Below are 19,349 nucleotides of genomic sequence, written 5' to 3'. Positions count from 1 at the left end.
GTCAGTCCCCAGCCCAATGCTCTAACCATTAAGCCACAACTGTAAACACACTTCTCTCGTACCCACAACTAGTAACTCTTTGAGACAATTGGCACATACACCATGTCTTGTAGCACGTGAGTGCGGCAGCATCGGCACACAAAAGCAAGTGTGCATGCCACTTTTCACCCGAACTTTCTAGCACCCAAGGGTTTAGATGCTTTGATTGGCGGTGGCACTACATGTTTCACCGCTGCCTGGCTGATGGTTGCAGGGCATGTTCGTGACCAAAGTACGCTGCAGATCTCTTACCCAGCTGTCCCATTTTCTCTTGCCTGTTTACCTAAGATTTGCTTACACCAGTTTCCACAGCATATAAATTAATTAGTTTTTACTATATTCTAACTTTAAAGCTTTAATAAAATGCAAAAACAAGTTGTGGCACTAGTCATTTCATGTGGCACAATGATTATGGCTTCATGCGATTGATTAGTATGGACTTCATGGTCAATGTGGACCTCAGTAGCAAAACAGTCGGACTCTGTATAATGCCTTGGCTTCACATCAGGAAATGAATTTAAAATAATTTCATGTGGCCCTGAAGAAGGGCAGACACGGGAGCCTACATTTGCAAGTGCTAGGAAGAGCCACTTTTTCAACTGGCTCTTGGCAGGCACACTATGCCTCTGACTGCAGTCTGCTGTGTGTACTTGGAAGATTACGCTTATAAAAGGAAGCACATGGCAAGTTCACTCACCATTGTCGTGTTCTTCACCTTTAGATAGGATGATGGTAACTATCTAAGGTAATAATGATGTTGAACAATGCCAAAAGCATTGTGGAGTTTTGGTAGCACCCACTCTAATAAATATTGCTGGTAATTTACTCCTGATTGCTTATTACATCACAGTGCAGGAAGTACAAAGCGAATTTTTTCTAAGTGCATCTTTTGATGAACATGTGCTCATGTAAATACAAAACCACTGAAACGTGGTATGAAGATGGATTCAGAAGCAAATAAACAAAGTATAAAATTATCTTTAGTGTCCCCTTAAGTAGCTTCTCTCCCTCAGCACGTAACGCTATAGACAGGATACCTACTGGTTTCATTGTCAAGTTGTAGGTGTGAAATGATTTCTTTGCATTTGTTTTACATTTAATCCCAATCATTTAAAATCTATTATTTCAAATTGACAGATAATTTGAACTGCCCTGTTGGTCCTGGCAATGCCCCATATTTTATTAGAGAAAAGCTCCTCTAAATTCAAGCTACAAAAACTGCACACTGGTTATTTCTAACAAAATTCCTCGCTCCCATTCCCTGCTTTTCGGACAAACCCTAGCCAAAGATTAAGGTTCAATGCATAGCTGGCTACCATAATGTCACATGCCATAAAAATGACGAAGGTGCCTGGGGAGTCTAGACTAAAGGAGGCGTGCGCACCCTCCTTTCTTATCCCGGTTGAGCAGCAAGGAGCCCCCATTCAAACACTGATGCAGGAAAGGTACGATTTTTTTTATTGCGAGCCTAATGACGGTTTTGGTTTCGCATGCTGTAACACACCATTGATTGATGGGATGCCTATTTAAAGGGGCTCTCCTTAAATAGAACTGCATTTTATACAGATATTTCTCTGGTCCTCTTGGAGTTCAAATTGACATGATTCTGCTGTACCACCTTTTGTCTTCCATGTGTATCACTGCAGATTTATAGCGTGGCCTAGCACAGACCTAATGCTGCGGCCGCTCCTGAGGTCTGCTAAAGTATATGCTGAGTTGTTTGAGCGGCATGTGCCATTTTAAGCACATGGCGTATAGAAAGCTCAAACACTGCCTGCGTGAACTGTATGGAGCTGAAGGATTTTTTTGTGCTGCTCCATTGTTGGTTTAATGCATTATTCTGATGCTTCAGATAAGCCTTTTCTTATTAGATGTTTCAGTTATACAGGGTGTCTACCAACCGGGAAAACCGGGAATTATCAGGGATTTAGAGTAGTCTGGAAAAACTCAGGGAAAACTCAGGGAATTTGTGCCTTTATCAGGGAAAATTGGCTGCAATTTTATTGAAAGGGTCGAAAGTAGCGGTAATGGTGGCTCGAGTAACAGACAGGAATCGTAATGAATTGTCTTTGATGCCCTGTCGTCGGCTGGCGGAGTTGCCAGTGTACAGTCAACGACCGACATTCCGGATTCCTGATAATTTGGACGGCTTCGCGGCACCACCATAGAGTCAATGTATCGGAACGTCTGAAATTTCAGACGCAAGAACTCTTCGCCCTACGATTTTCCGGACGTTTTGCCGTGACCGCAGATCCGAAACGGCATTAATCAAAGCCACCACCGCTGCCATTTTGATTACTTTGCCGCCTCGAACCGGTGCTCTCGCACACAGATGCGCTGGCAGTTGTAGCCACCGCTGCAGCAACGCTAGGCTGCTTCGACGTTCACTATGAAGCTTCTTGTCGTTGGGTGCCGTGTTTATTTGTGGAAGAATTTGCTGCTGTCAGCAATGTAACAGACTCCGCCTTTGTGGTCTTCGCGATTGGCATAGAAGTTTAGAAAACACGGTGCGTTGCACAATGCCGGTTTCCAAAAGTCAGCTTCGTCTCCGTACAGAAATGTTACTTGGTGAAGCATTCACAAAAGTATTGCAGTGAAGTATAACAAGCGTGGGAAGGGGCTATTGCCACGGGACACAGTGTGTATTCCTTAATTATACACGCATGCACCCGGTATTTCCTGTCGCGGTACGAGCACAGTTATGCCTGATACGTGTATTGACAGGCCTTCAGGGCGTTTTCGAATGTGCCTGTGGCGGTTTGGGCCTCTAAGGGCTGTAAATTACATGCATTTATTTTTCGCAACTGGCGGATTTTTCGGACGTGTTTGCGGCCCCTAGGGAGTTCGAAAAATCGGACATGGACTGTGCAACTGACCAAGAAGATGCTTCAAATGGTTCGTGAGGCGAACGAGTGGTGAAAGGAGGACAAGAACACGCATTGAGGAATGAAATGGAAAGGCAGCATGCTGCCACCGTTTTAAAGGAGCTTGAGCTCAAAAAAACAATACCGTATTTACTCGCATAATGATCGCACTCGCGTAATGATCGCACCCCTGAATTTTGTCGTCAGAATTCGATTTTTTTTATTTCGCGTGTAATGATCGCACCCCGAACTTGCCGCAGCGATATGTGGTGTTCCAAGTCTAGCTAACAATGATCGTGCTTACCATCTGTCGAATTCTACGCGAACGACTCGCCTGCACGCACCAAACATTCTTAAGTGGATGCCTCATTTCATTACTTTCATCACTTTCCGCACTTCCATGACCAAAAGAGGTACAACCAAACTCGCCTTTATTATGGGTAGGCTTTATAATCGTTGTGGTCAACAAAAACAAAAGAGGCGCCTTTCGATTCTTTTCATCTGCACTCGTGAGCACGCAACAAATCGCGCGCGGCAATGATAATAGCCACGTTTACATGGATACGTTAAAAGTGTACCCTATTCATACGCCGACGCTTGTAACACAGCTAAGATATTCGCCCACCCTTAGCGGAAACGTGCCGTGTTAGGAGAGAAGTGAAAACGGTGCCGCATTTTCCGCAGCACACCGGCCATGCGTTTCTGTCACTGGCAGCTAAGTGCGCCCATCTGTTTCTGTCCCCTCAAAGTGGACATGGCTACGTTATTGCCGCAAACTTGCCAATATTAACGATATTATTCATCACTGATATGGAAGAAGCTGTTTCAATGCACGTAATGTACTCACGAGAAGAAAAAAAAATCGCATTCGGCGCATTCGGCTTGCTCCGCCGGCCGCCATTTTTGTTTTGGTGTCCCGCACCCGCATCCCGCAGCAAACGCGGGACGAAAAAGAAATTTTTTTTTCGTGAGAAATTTAACCCGCGTAATGATCGCACCCCTGAATTTGCGTCAATTTTTCTGGTGAAAAAAGTGCGATCATTATGCGAGTAAATACGGTATGTTGGTTGATGTCGAGATGCAGGTGTCTGTCATCCAAACCAAAATAAACTCTTTAAAAGCAGTGAAGCACAACACTGAGGCATTTGCGGAGGCTGAGAGTATGTCAGGACAGTTGAGGTTGACTTTACAGCTCCTGAGAGAGAATCTTAGTTGTGACATAGTTCAGGCCTCATACTGATGAGCTTACTATCAGTTGATAGAAGTAGCTCATGTTCGAAAATATTTACTTCTGTATGCATTTCCTTTTCATTTGTATTTGAAAATGTTCGACTCAATTTGGAATGGGTTTTACCATTTTTTTGCTTCCCTCTGTTTTCTTTTTGAATAAAATAGATATTACTCCTTACTATTCAAACTGGATTAAGTCTTCCTTTTTTTTATTTTTTCAGCTTGCTTACTTGAGAGTGACAGCATCGGGCAACATGGTGTCAGCCTGTGTTGGCATAAAACAAAGTTCTGGCTAATTCAGGGAATTTTGCAGAGGCACTCAAGGAAAACCTGGAAAACTCGGGGAATTTGGAAATGTCAACTTGGTAGACACCTTGGTGAAGCATTGTGCTTGAGAGAACTGGCATTGTGAGAGGGAGTGGGCACCACCACAGTGACCTCAGGTACTGCCCTTTGTTGCCAACTTGTTGGCCGCCGCTTCCGCCGACGGCGAGCCAGTCGCACTGGCAATCTCGCCAGCATCCTTGGCGGCAGCTTCCATTGCCTCATTGTGGCCTCAAGCGAGGAGTCGGGGAAGCTGCAGGAGTTGCGTCAGCATGGCGTGGTTGTTGATGCCACAGACGAAACGGTCTCGGAGCAGTGAGTCCAGCTGGTCCCTGAAAACGCTGGCACTCACTAACCCTCATAGCGCAGCAATGAACTGCCCGAGGGTCTCTCTTTCCCGGCTACTCCAGTTGTTGAAGCAGAAACACTCCATTAGTGTGGATGGTGCTGGGTTTAAATGCGAGCGCAGTATGGCGAGCAGCTCAGCAAGCGTCTTAACATGCGGTGTGACTGGCTTGAGAAGGTCGAACAGGAGGCTGAAGACGTGGGTCTTGCAGCTGGCCAGGAAAATGTTCTGCTGTTTGGCCTCCGGTGTATCGTTCGCCCGGAAGAACACGTGGACTTGTTCCTCGTAAATTCGCCAGGCGGGCTTATCTCCCTCGAACGGCTCAAGCCTTCAGTACAGCGGCATGGCGGCGGCAGCGGGGCCGGTGTTTCGCCGCTCACGGTGGCATGGGACGATCCGTGGGTACTCGTTGCCAATGTCATGATCCGCCCGGGTTCGTGAACGAGGGAGGGCTCGAGGCACACTCCGTTAGACACACTCCACAGCGTGGTGGTGATGAACGATGACTGACCGCCAAGCAGCTGTGCTCGTCGGTGTTTATTGGGTGCGGTGATCAATGTTAGCCTATTGAGCTTGGCGGGCCACCGAAGATTTTGCCCGAGGGGGTGTCACATGCTTGTTACAATGAGCTTATGTTCAGCACAAAGTTAATGCAGTTATGTTGCACTTACAATAATTTGACTTTTTTGACACTGATAGTAGCCAAACTCAAACAAGCAAGCCAGGCATGCTGCCGACCACTGGGAGACAGACCTAACTTCCTGGCCGTCGGATCTGCGGCCTACAGTGTGTGTGATCTGGCCACTGCTGATAATGAAGCACCAATATTCCTCAATTCACTGTCTGCACCCATATGTCGCTCTTAGGTGAAAATACTGGCGTGTACATTGTTTTCATAATAAAGACTTGCGAATAAAGGAAAGCTCGCGAGCACAATTTGCAGCTATTGCAGCAGTGCCATCACAGTGCTCATGCACGTTCAAAGAGGTGTAATTGTCATAGGTTGTGCCTTGCATCTTTGACATGCTTCCCCTCCAAATATGCAGGGTCCTTGAATGGTGGCAGCCTACGCCTGCTAGGCTCTGGCAGTGCAGGAGCAACAGCTGGCAGTGGCCCCCCACAAGGTCCCCAGGGATCGGGTCTCTTCTCTGCAGCAACTGGGGGATCTAGCCACCCATTTGGGGCTGCCGGGTCAGGTGGTTACAACCCGAGTGCTGGGGCATCTGCCTTCTCGGGGGGATTTGCATCCGGTCTGGGGGTCGGCTATGGGGGATCCTCATCTCTTGGACCCATTGGAACATCACCTGCTGGCCCCGTGGGCATCGGTGAGTGCACTTTTGACATGCTCATTGTTGAACTACTGGGACATGTTCATGGGAGCGACACTAGTGAGGTACTGTTTCTCGTATTAGGAAGGAAACGAAAGGCTGGTGTGGAGTGATATTGGGGAGGAGCGAGCTTCTGCAACATTCTTGGCTTGTTATGAATAATAGCATCATGCTGAAAAGAATGCGGCCACATTACCGTTGTTACAGTTGCTGCGGTATGAAGCCCAGCAAATACAGTCGCCGACCAATTTTCCGGACTCCAAAAATTCGAACATGCCCGATTATTCGGTCAGCTTCGCGGCACCGCCATTCTCCCCATAGACCGTAATGTATAACAACTGCCGAAAGTTCGGACGCCTTGCAACCTCTCGTCTGATTTTTCGGACACTCCTTGAGCCAACTCGATCGAGGGCATCATGCACCGACTCTGACCGCGGCACATAATTCGACTTGCTGAACTCCATTTTTCTTTTGAACGGAGCCTCCTTGCTGCCCCACGAAGTGGCGCTACTGGAAATCCACGCTCATCATCATCGTTTCTGCCTGGTTCGATAGAGTGGTCGTACAGCAGTTCCGGTTTCAGCTTAGTAAGCCATGTCAAGACAATCCAGCAGCTGATTTCTTTCTTTCACGCACGACGCTGCGAGCAGCACGTTTTTCGTTTGTGCGACTGGTGTCGGCACGGTGGTGTTTGCTTTGAGTGCTGTATCGAGGTTTCGGTGATCCAACGCGGCGTACGGAAACATCGCGTCAAGTGTCTAATGGCGCCGACAGTGCCCGCGCAGACTGCGCTGGGGAATGCCGGCAAGCGGGTGCCGGGAAACCTAAGATTTGTTGCCTTCCGATGTGCTCCCTACTGATGCGGAAAATATTCTGCCGAGACTTGCGCAGTGGTTGCATTGCGATTCCGGACACCGTCTCGTTCGACAGTTTCACAGGTGCTGACACTGCTGTACTGACATGCGCATAACTCGACGACGGCGAGATCGTTCGTCAGGTTTCTGCTGCTCCGCCGGACGATGACTCCGAGTCGGAAGATGACGCACCATGTGCTACGCTGCCGTCGCATGCGGAGCGTGCACAAGCAGTGACTGTGCTTTCAGCCGCCTATAGTGACCGTACGACCCTCTCCGAGATTCAGGCTTATCTGATTGCGCGTAAACGGAACAGCGTGCTACGGCGCACTCACGATTTCTTCAAGCCTACTGCCGAGCTCGATTAAGTGCGTGGAAATAAAGGATTTCATTTTTTTTTTCTTAATCTGCTTTTTCGGACACCTGTTTATTCGGACATTTCCGCAGTCCCGGTGAGGTCCGAATAAACGGTCGGCGACTGTAGTCCATTGCCACATCGTCATGTGCACCTAAAAACAACCTAATTGTATGAAAAGTGTCTAGCACATCCTGCTGGTTCGTCGTCTTCTCTACATGGTTTGCATCTCTGTCTTAATATCATGTTTTGCACTCGCTGTTTATGATAGTATGGCGATGACAGCTTGCCATAATAGCTTTGTCAATTGTTTTGTGTCTTCATCTGTGCTAATGAAGTTGTTGATACTGACATCATCTGGAAACAGTGTTGTTGGCAGCACTATGTGTGCCCCCATGTGTCTGTCAGCAGTAGCAGCACTGACATGATCTGCATGTTTAGACAAATCTTGTCTAGTGATATCAGATCTGTACATGTGCCTTCTGGGTGGCACCATAATTTGCATGCGTGAAGCAGTTCTCAGTTATAATAGCAGCTCATGCTGCAGCCACCATCTCAAGCACCGTAAACAAGCCTAACAAGCCCACATCATTTGGATGCATTCCTTTGCAATGTCCATCATCTTCCTGCCTTTTCGTGGTTCTGGTGATAATGGCCATCTTGTCCTGAAGCATCAAGAACTTCAGCTTTTTGATGGGCGGAGATATTATGACAGACTAGCGCCACGTAAGGAGCAAGTTGCCGATCACTTTGGTTATGCTGAACACCACAGAACAGTGGGGACAGCTTCAGCACCTGCGGAGTCGCAGAGTATTGTGTTGCATGTCAGCATAGGTCTGTGAAGTTGTGGCCGTGCCACCACTCTCTCTTTTCAGTTTGCTTGATGACATTGAAGCAAACATGCCTCTGGAGCACATTCTTTGATTAAAAGCAATAGCCCTGGTAGGTAGAGCTGTGGGAGGTTACGGATTCATTTGCTGGCCAGAGCAACTGTATTTCAGTGGGGCAGAATCTAAATCTGCTTATGCGTTCAAGTGTGAGCACATGGTGTAAGGTATCCCAGGTGGTCAAAATTAATTAATGTGTTTGGTATATTTAGTAAAATTAACGTGTTTTGTAGGCTCGATGTTGCTTTGGAATGTTAAAAACCAACCAAGGGAGGCAACTGCCACTGCTATGCTTGACAAAAGCAAGGTAACACTGGTTCCCGACGTGTTGCCATTGCAGTGAAAATGTGTATTTCTCTCCTGTGTGAATGGTTCTTCAGAGCTGCACGTGCTTGAACCACTGGAACTGGACCAATTTGCTGCAGGTCTAGGTGGGAGCACCGAATCCCCTCGGCGGGACTCGCTGGAACGACGTGATGGTGGGGCAAACATGTTGGGAGGCAGTCGGGGCCCCTTTGCTGCCACCCTCGAGTCTGCCTACTCGGCGGCGGCAGCAGGGGGGCCCCTGGGTGCCAAGGGAAGCCAGTTCTATGGGGCCCTCGGCACAGTGGCGGCCTCTCCAGGCCCAGTGGGCATGCTGCCCCAGAGCCTGACACCTCCACCACCCTCCCTCAATGGATCCTCTTCCAACCTCAGCTTAGGTAAGCACACCTGACAAATTTTGCTATTTTAGTCTAAAATACCAGAGTTTCGTAACTTTTTTGCGAAGGAGAGTGCTGTAGTCGTACAGAAACTATTTGCCTTTATGAACTGCACCACTACCCCAGCAGTTTAGTACTTGCTTATGGTTGTCATATCGACAACAATAATCTTATAATCTATGTGTCCAGTAAAGACCAAACTAATTTCAAGACAATGCAAGTACAGTAAAACATCATTAATTTGGATTTCACGGGACTGAAAGAAATGTCCAAATTAACCGAACGTTGGAATTATTGAGGGTACAGTGAAACCTGGTGAGGGGGGACATGTTTCCTAAAAATATTTTTCTTATTTTTGGGTGAATCTTTAACTCTGCTGCCTAGGGTAATTTTCCATGCTGATTTCAAATCTGTAATTAGGTTTTCAATCGCTGTAGCAGTTCAAAAAATATTGAGGTCTAAAGTCAAATTAATTTTAAACTTGTTACGGGGCTTTTTGACGATTGCACCTTGCTAAACCAAAAACTAAACGCATGACACTATTGCTAAAGACATAGTGTAGGGGGTGATGCTATCTTTATTCATTTGGAAGCATTTTACGGACAAGAAAGGAATTTTTCATTTATTATGAACTTTTTTTTCTAATTAGCAGCGAGGTCAAGTCAATTAGCAGACCTTAGATCAAGGAAAGAATTTTGATCACCTGCAGAATGGCTAATTAAAATTTCATTTGAAAGCTTTTTGCAGCATTGCAGTTATTGCACATTATAGTATCTGGCTATGCAATAATATTCGCTTTCTGCTGAGCAGGGTTTTTTTTTTTTTCTATTGTCTCCGGAAACAATAGAGTGGCAGCACTGTCAGTCTCCTGAACTAATGAACCTACAAGAAAAATTATTACATACTTGAAATCAGCACGAAAAATGAAGCAAGCTTTTGTATTCTCACCAGATTTGGCCATAAGATGCAGGAAATAATCTCTACAACCCATGTCCCCCCTTAAAAGAAGTTCAAAATAAAAAGACTTGTTCTTGAAGTATTCATGCACCATAGCTCAAGGCACGAACTGCACATGTCGCGAAATAACGTGGCGCGCAAGCACAGTGACAAGAGGGCCATGAAACTGCCCATGCCGGCTAACTCTCGGTTCCCGATATTGGCAGAAAATGATACTTCCGGGAGCGGGCTAAATTGGCATCTGGCCAGCAGGGCCAGTGTGGAGGCCGGCGCATGCAGAGACCGTCAAAGTTGAGGGTGTTGAGAGGGGGGCCTTAGGGACTGTCGTTGTGAGGAAGAGCAGGAGGGAAGCTCAATTGGAATAAACTGCAATTTGGAATTAATTAGATTCAAGTATACCAATGGAGTTGCAACGTGGCACACTGCACAAGCGTATGCTGCAGTGCGCGTCCAAGCACTTTTTTGTTTCGAGACTTTTCTCCAATATCAGGCCGCGTGCGCATCCCTTTCAAAGTGTTTCACAACTAATCTGCTAGGACAGGGCGGGAAAAAGGAAGAATATAAACAACTGTACGATGAAGGGTTAACCACGTCTACACACATGACTCAGAGCACTGTTGACCAAACAAATCCCCGTACCTTTATTGGACTTTACCATATGTAAAAGGAAATGAATAAGAAATGTACTTGTATGCAGCCAATCTAAGGAAATGCAAGTGGCAAGCAGATGTAAAAAGGGCTCGACCAAACTGAGCAGGTTGCTATTGGGAGGTCAGCATTGCCATTATGTTGCACATCAAGAAATTTTCTTGTTTTGATGCATCGCCTGATGCATACCCTTGTGCAAGCATAAGGCTGATTTTAAAGTCGGACATCAACTCTGTTTTGTGTCAAGTTTGGCCGTCTTGAAGAGTTCAGTGATTGTGACTCGCTGCCATGAGGCCCTGGCAACGACGGGAAAGCCGCTTCCTCATTTCACTCATTGCCTGACTCTGCTAGGTTTACACGTACTCCACGGCATGGCCCAACCTATGCAGCACTGCAGCACATCACATTGTTCATATTGTTGTTGCTGGCACACGGCGGCATGTGCCATCTTCATGATGTAACTATGTGAACAGCTCGTGACACCAAGTTTGGAAACATGAGCACTACATTTTTTTCTCTTGCTTTCCTATGCTGCTTTAAATTGCACTGATGCCTGGTTTGCATTAGGCAGGTGTGGTGGCTTTCTTATGATGGTACACTCCGTATCCTGCAGTACGGCAGATTTTGCTCCACCTTTTACATGTATCTATATGTGTGCTGCACCACTGGCTGCATTTTACAACAGAGGTTGCTAAAGCAATGGATTCACATCCTGCAAGGTTATTCACGTATGCTGCTTTGCTCACTGGTAATTCAGGAACATTTGGGAGCCGGATGATGTCGGCTGCACCTGGGGCTGAGGCCAAGTACCTGGTGCGAAATGGGCCACTCAGCAGCGTCCTGGGTTCTTCCAATGCACTGGTGCCCGGCCGCACGCTCCAGAGGAAGTGAGTGCCCCCTCATCTCTTCTGGCCTGTTTGACTACACCTCCTGGGATGCGCAGCTCTTCTCAGAAACAGTCCACCGTAGCTATAGCTGCTGTGGCAGAACCGTGCTTGCTTTCTTTTACCTGCATCACTCGATCGTGAACTTTATTTTTCCTGTTTTGCTGTGGGAATGTTAGCATTGTGGTCCTTGTGGGGCTGACCAGTGGGAAGATGTTTTGCTGTATCTTGCTTCGAGCAAGTTTATCAAGAGAATTTCCACAAGCAGGTGAAATCGACATCGAAGAAAGTCACTGATCCTAATTTATGTGTTGCTTGTACCTCATGGAAGGTGTGTACTCGGGCAAAATTTTACTGAAATGCTTGCTTTTACCCACCACCCTTGTAACGTCCGCAGAAACGTCATCAGTTCTAATGTTCAGAGGTTAGCAGGGACGCATTTAGTCAGTACAGATAAATAACAAGGCTTAATGGCCCTGAGTGCAAGAGTAAGGCAGTGTAATCGTCAGTGATTGTCAAATGGTATTACTTTAGTATGCTATGGCATTATGGCTGCACTGTGTTCTCTCCTAAACGCAGTAAAAACAAGGGCATAGCTCGAAACTTATTGTACCCGTTGCGGTGGTGTAGTAGCTTTGGCGTTGTACTGCTAAACTCGAGAGCACGGTATTAAGTCCCAGTCACAGCACCTGCATTTTGATGAGGGCGAAATGCAAGAAATGCTTGTGTACCATGTGTTGGGTGCACATTTAGGAACCCCCATCTTGTCAAAATTGATTGCTGTTCTGGCAAGTAAAACCCCAGAATTTAATTTAAATCTATAGTAGCAGCTCACTTCATGGTAGCAGTAGTTACACGATTTTGAAAATAGTTGTTAGGCAAGCAGTTTGGAAAACATAACACAAAGACAGGCTCAGCATTATGCCCGTCCTTTATTGCATTTTCTTGCCCTGCTTGCCTCGGTAATCGAATACCAATTCGCATGTTAACTATCTTCCTTGAAGACAGCTAGATGGAACCTGCTGTTTCCGTTTGTTGTTCCAGCTCGAGCCTGGAGAAGCCCCCTGGCCGCAGCCGCCTCTTAGAAGACTTCCGAAATAACCGCTACCCTAACCTTCAACTCAGAGACCTGGCCAATCACATAGTCGAGTTCTCACAAGATCAACATGGCTCCAGGTAGGGCTCTCTCAGCAATGAAGTTGTCATTGTCTCTTCCTTATGCGATAATAATTCCTCTGCTGCCCAAACTGTCAGCCCAAAGGCATGGCATATTAGCCGTACTTGCCTTCACCAGTCTCATCTACTTGGTTGTTCCGTTTGCTAGTGGACAACAGTGGCATGTACTGCACTCCACGCTTGTTACAACAGACCCGCGAACAACAGACTTTCAGATATAACGGACCATATTTGAACCTTAGTTTGCTCTATTTTATTAATGCAGCGAAGTTCGCTTTTAACGGGCCATGCTACAACAGACTAGTGTCTACAGTGGATGAAATTAGTGGCAATTTTTGTCAAAATTGGGCATATGAAACGGACTTTAGCCTTTTTGAAACAGGCTGGCAACTGATTTGCGAGGGTCAGCTCACGATCATGACTCAATATTGTGCACGCGAGGGAGGGAGGAAAGCAGGGTGGAAGCCTGCTGGCTTTTGTGCACAAGGTGAGGGGGGAGGGCGTTCTACTCCGGTGGCTGCTGCTCACGGCGCGGCTGCGATTTCTTGAAAGTGATCTGCAATGTGGACAAAGTGGGCCCAGTGCTGGTAGCTTCGTATGCGCTGTACTTTCGCCGTTTAGTTCGCATTGAAGCGAGACAGCACGAAGGTCGATCCGCCTTTTTCAAGGCCTGTGCGCCCTGCCCTAGCAGATTAGTCGCAAAACGTTTTGGAAGGGATGCGCGCGGCCATGCGACCAGATATCGGTGGAAAGTACGCCAGAAAAATAAAAAGCTCTTGCACGCGCACCGTTGCAAACGCTCGTGCCATGTACCGCATTGAAACTCTGCAGGTAGCTCGACGTTGGTGCAGTGCCGAAAACGTGCATAAGACTGCAACTCCATTTTGAAACAGAAAAGGGGCAGGGCTTGGTCCGGACTGCACCGTGAACCACGTAGTTGCCGCTTTGCATTAATGGCTGTCAAATTTATCGATAAACCCCTGCGTTACACTTGGGCGAGACTTCAAAAACACATTGCTGATGCAGTCTTCTTGCAGCATCGGCCCAGTGTTGCAGGTGGCGGCAGCGCGTGCCTGACTTCACGTACTCTTTTAACGCGTGGTAACACTGGGTTGATGCTAGACTGACAGGACGCTGACGCCTACGATTGGCCGACTATTCAGCACTGTGTCGAATGTCGAACTATGTGCCAGTCAGAGTCGGTGCATGATGCCCTCGATCGAGTTGGCTCAAGGAGTGTCCGAAAAATCAGACGAGAGGTTGCAAGGTGTCCAAACTTTCGGCAGTTGTTATACATTATGGTCTATGGGGAGAATGGCGGTGCCGCGAAGCCGATCGAATAATCGGGCATGTCTGAATTTTTGGAGTCCGGAAAATCGGTCGGCGACTGTATTCATGAGTCCGGAAAATCGGTCGGCGACTGTATTAATGTTTATCTGTGCGTGCGTGACATCGTATTGTTAATTTAGTTAGCTAATGTTTACAACTTTATATGGCTGATAAAACTACTATCCGTACTTCGCATAGCTGTCTACTAATTTGCTATTCGGGCAAAACTGCAACTTTTCTTTAAATTGACTTTGGGCGTACATTACTCACTCTTTGCAATAACGTTGTTACACATGGTGACCAAAGTTTCGGAAGTGAGGCGTTTCGGACATTACGGTGTTCAAATAAAACGGGACGTTTCTCGTTGGATTATCAGTGTCTGTTGTAACGAAAGTCGACCGTAGTTGCAGCAAGGTATTCAAGGCAATTGTGCGTTTACCAGCTGGTTGTGCATAGTGCATGTGCCAGTTCCTTGGCTGCGTTCTCAAGCAGGGAAGAGCTCATGCTTTTTCAGTGAAACTGCATTCCAATAAATTTATTTGGCAGATATACCTAACCAGTGGCATTTGCATGGACATTTGCTATAATTTGAACATTTTTGCTTGCAGGTTCATTCAGCAAAAGCTTGAAAGAGCGACATTGGCAGAGAAGCAGCTGGTGTTCTCGGAAATACTAGGAGCTGCGTACAACCTGATGACAGACGTCTTTGGCAACTACGTGATACAAAAGTTTTTTGAGTTTGGCAGCACAGAGCAGAAGCAGGCTCTAGCCCTAAAGGTCAAGGGGCACGTGCTGCCCCTGGCCTTGCAGATGTACGGCTGCCGTGTCATTCAGAAGGCCCTCGAGTCCATCTCACCCGATCAGCAGGTGTGTAAACACATTTTATTAAGAAGGGATAGGAGAGGTGGGGTTTGACCTATTTTGTCATGTTTTCTTATTCTGCATCTTTCTCTTGACTGATTTTCTCCGAGGCTTAGGATTGCTGACATCTTGGCATTCAGGAAAAAATGTATACAGTAGGACCTCATTGATAGGATCCTGTTTCATTCGTGACAAAGAGCACAAAAAATGGCCCAATATAGCTGCGTTTCTTTTTTTACCAATTGATGCGTTCTCGGAAAGCACAATCTTTCGGCACTAACATTGAATACATTGCCAAACTGTGATTGTATGGTACATTTCATGGCTGCTAAATTGAATGGGAGCTAGGAAAGCCACAAGGCGCGCACGATCGAGAGCAGTAGGCACCCGCCACAGTGGCTTCCTCACAGTACCCGGCCACACGTCACATAAAAATACCAGTGTGTACTCTGTTTTCTCTTCGGGGGGTCGTTGCCGCCACTGTTATCACGATAAGCATCTTTACCTATTTGTTTAGAGTGCATCATGATGGTCTGGTGTCTTAAAGGCATACCGACCATTGCAGGGTAGGGCTTGGTGAGCCACAATGCCTCATCAGCCGTTGCCTCGCTAAATATAGCGTGTTGCTATGTGCATGCTCTGGCTGCAAAAGGGGGGGCACTGAGCCCTGCGTATGCAAGAAAAAACAGTATTGCCCTAAATTAATGGAAAAAGTCTTTTTGCCTCTCGTGCCACTAGCACACTGCTGTGGGAGGATGGCACCCGATGGCCATGTTCAGTGCTCTTACGACAACCACCGGACCCTCTCGTGAGAGCTAGGGAAGTTCTCATCAGGTTGGGCCTCTGATAAGCCTGACTCAGCACAGCATGACCACGTGCAAGCACTAGACACTGTTCTTTGGCTAAGCGTTCGAGAAAGAACCAACACAAGGTGTGCACTCACCATATGTGCCAGGCACCGTAGACAAGCTCATGTCAGAGTGATGCCAAAATAAAGGGGCCGACGAATGAAATATATGTACATACTGTGTGCTGTCTCTGGGAGGTCTGCTGTGCGTTCGCTGTCAGACATACCGCTGAAGCCAGCAGCATGAGCTCCACCGCCACAAACCGGTCCGTGAAAAAGGGTGCCGGAGCGCACCACTATTACCATTGCATATGGCATAGAGTCATTGGAAACGTATTGCATGATTTTAGTAAGTTATAAAATGCCTAGCCTTTCCTTGCTGCAGGCAGTGGGAAGTGAGTATCACGTTATGTTTTAGCGGCATTATATTCCAGCATTGCCCTTCTGCTAATTTTGTTCGGTTTCTCGTCGCTATGCTATAGGAAAACGACAAAGCCCGTCTCTGACTGCTCTGGCCCCACTAGCTCGGTGGGCCCCACCAGCTCGATGTGCGTCAGCGTCTCGTGCCGCAATGACTCTTGGCAAGTGGTCACGTCGAAACTTCCCTATAAAATTCCCTACTCGGAGGAACTGCTAACCTAGGCCCCATGCAAGGAGCATAAACATGAGCTTACCGTAGCTGCATGCATTGCGCGTCGGCATCTCGTATTCGTGCATTGCTTCGTATTAGTAGATGTCACCTGCAGTTGTCGACCAAACTTCTTAGTAATGTGGGTCATACGTTTTTACCCTTAGTACAGATGAATCTCGTCAATTCGAACTGATGCAGTAGTCAAAGCTATGTGTATTTCAATGGGCGAAAACTCCCAGTAATTCGTGCACACAAGCACTTGCGATGGTTAATTCAAACATGCGAGGTCTGTTAGAAAAGTATCTGACTTTGGCCGGAGGAAAAAAACTGGCTTAACTGGAGCATTGTAAACCTAACCACCCTTAATGGGGGACATGGCTTTGAAAATCAACTTCCTTATTTCTTGATGGATTTTGATGAAAATTGGCACAAATGTTTAGAATGTTTCCCTGATGCTTCCCTAAAAGTTTCAGAGTGATATCTTGAGAACATTTTATTCAATAAAATTGAGCAGAATTTTTCCCTCTCTTTCTGGAGAGCTTAGGGAACTTAGAAAACGTGATAGAAGGCTTGTTAAGTATTGACTGCATAGCCAAATGCGTGCTGAAGGTCGCGACATTCTTGCATTCCCCCCCCCCCCTCCCCTTTTTTTTCCACCACACAAATTTTTTTAGAGTGCCAGATTTTATGTTACCTTCACCTCAAGCGCACTTTCAGGGTAGACGAATAGCCATATTGTAAACATGCAAAGGGTCAAGATAAGAAAGTGAGGATGTTACGACCTACATTGCAGCCCAAGGAACATGAAAAAAGAAAAACGAGTCAAAATATGTTAAACGGTAACAAAGAAATCGGCTCCAGAAACTGAGCAGAAAGGTAGAAAAACAGTTTTGAGAAAACGGCTCAAAGTTTCACCTTCTCTTCAGTTCTCTAAGAGGCACCAAATTTGTAGTCTTTGGGGTGTGTTGTGATGTGGGGCTTCTTGTACATGTGGCCTCTGGTCTGGTGTGCTCCCCCCCTCCTCCCCCTTTTCCTTATTAAAGGGCATTCTTTGCTGCTGCTGCTCTACAAAGAGCATGGTGCCTAGGTTTCAAGCCAAGTGACGTGCAGAACGCTGTGTGGGCATGAGTATAGTTCCAGTGTACATTCAGGTAGCGTGTACCCGTAGGCTGCCCGATTGATAGCAATCTTCAGTACAATCAGTAAGGCTTTTTTTTTTTTTTCTTCTTTTGGTAGAGTTGACCATGTTACTGAATGAAGGCTCTGAGTGTCAGCAGCCTCCCAAGTCATCACCTTTACTTGAGAATGGTTGTAGAACAGAGAGACAGTGATAGATATGCAGCTGCTATAGGTGCTTTCCAGAATTTTACTTTTGTATGATGCCTCGATCACTTCTGCAGCCAGGTGTCTGTGCCACCCCAAGGGGCCTAGTGAACAGAGCTAATGATGAGGTTCTCTTTATGAAGGGGTGGTATGATAGATATTGTTACGAACTATCATGACAATATCGTAATAGAGTGAACACGCAATATGCTTGTTTGCGGGTCCGAGGTGCCGATGTGCGAAATGCCTAGCTGCAGATACAAGGAGCCGATGCACGATGTGCTTAGTCACGCAGTTCGAGGTGCCGACGCGCTAGATGCCTAGTCGCGGGTTCGGGGAGTAGACCCTCAGTGCGCTTATTCGAGTAGTCCGAGGTGCCGATGTGCGAAATTCCTAGTCGCGGGCTCGAGAAGTCGACCCTCGATATTGTGGCTTGGAAAATGCTGTTCTTTCTTGATTTATGCTAGATTTTTTGCCACCTTGGCTGATAAAACGAATGTTTAGAGCACTTCTAAGTGGTTTACAGTGATGATATTTGGGTTTCAGATTGAAGAAAGGTTATAGAAACTGAAAATGTGATTTAAAAAAAAAAAAAGACTTTTTTGGCAATTTTTCGCAATGCGAAAGCCGCGTCCCCTCTTAAAGTAGTCTCCTTGGGACTCCACACAGTGCTGCCATTGTTGGAAGCATTCCGAGAAGGCCTCTTTCGGAATGGAGTTTAGCTCAGCTGTCGTTGCAGTCATAATGTCCTCTCTTGTCTGAAATCGTGCTCCTTTCAATGGCCTCTTGATTTTGGGAACTAGACAGAAGTCGCGAGGGGCCGTATCAGGAGAGTAAGAAGCCTGTTGAACTACAAGAGTCTGGTTTTTCGCCAAAAAAGTCTGAATGAAGTGCGAGGAATGTGCAAGAGCATTATCGCGATGGATGTGCCAGTTTCCTGTTGACCACAATTCCAATCTGTTGCGCCGCACAGCATCACGTAGGCATCGTAGGACATCCCTGTAGTACTTTTTGGTGATTGTTTGACCCTGTGGTGTATACTGTAGTCGACACTTCGGCAACAACAGAGGCAGCGATGTCGAAAAATCGAACCTTGTAGTTGACATCTCTTCGCATTCGCACCAGCGCTGCCGAGCAGCTTCTTAGCATTCCAAGTGCTGCACGCCGTAGTCAACAGTAGATCCTTGGCACATGCCAGCGCCGACTTCGTGTCGCGTTCGATAGCACGATGTCCAATTTTTCTTCTATGCTGAGCACCTGGCGTCATTTTTATCCAAGCTTCGGCACGACGTAAGTCCTTCTTTGCACGACGCCGCAACGCTGTATGGCACGGCGCTGAAATGATGTTGATTTGGCTTCACGTGCAAACGCACAGGGTGCTTGAAGGCTTTTCTGATTTCTGAAGCTTGTTGTTCTGCAGGGGCTGCTGATGGAGACGATGCACCACCGTGTTTGCGCCACGAAATGTGTCAACACTTTGTGTTAACAGATGGGTACGCAATAACCTGGTATGGTTTATGCGGATACAAAACACATTATGTTCAGTGGCCGCTGAGTCGGGGATTTGACTTTACTACTTTTAAAACGAAGCTATTGTTTAACAACTTTTTACTGTAGTCTGTGAAAACTTCACCGCGTAATACTGCTGTATTGAGGCAAAGCTGACATTCAGGTATGGGGTTTATGCAACTCGTGCATTCCAAGCTTCAAAGCCATTGGCGAGGATTACAAAGGCGGAGTCGGCACCATTGGTAACAGTGGCGAA

The 19,349-nt window shown here is 46.8% G+C and overlaps 1 protein-coding gene across 9 annotated transcripts in view; it reads left to right on the top strand.

Annotated features, from left to right (window-relative positions):
* The window catches only part of pum (pumilio), a 141,836-nt gene that overhangs the window by 102,551 nt on the left and 19,936 nt on the right, over positions 1–19,349 (top strand). For all 9 annotated transcript variants that reach the window (XM_065427852.1, XM_065427856.1, XM_065427854.1 and 6 more), the window contains 5 exons: positions 5,850–6,128; positions 8,653–8,928; positions 11,291–11,420; positions 12,462–12,593; positions 14,531–14,789. In XM_065427852.1, the coding sequence (XP_065283924.1) occupies positions 5,850–6,128; positions 8,653–8,928; positions 11,291–11,420; positions 12,462–12,593; positions 14,531–14,789 (1,076 nt within the window). The remainder of the gene's footprint in view (positions 1–5,849; positions 6,129–8,652; positions 8,929–11,290; positions 11,421–12,461; positions 12,594–14,530; positions 14,790–19,349) is intronic.

This window comes from Dermacentor albipictus, chromosome 3 (genome assembly GCF_038994185.2).
Source record: "Dermacentor albipictus isolate Rhodes 1998 colony chromosome 3, USDA_Dalb.pri_finalv2, whole genome shotgun sequence".
Classification (NCBI taxonomy): domain Eukaryota; kingdom Metazoa; phylum Arthropoda; class Arachnida; order Ixodida; family Ixodidae; genus Dermacentor; species Dermacentor albipictus.
The sequence above is the reverse complement of the archived record's forward strand: the minus strand, read 5'-3'. Positions and strand labels throughout refer to the sequence as shown.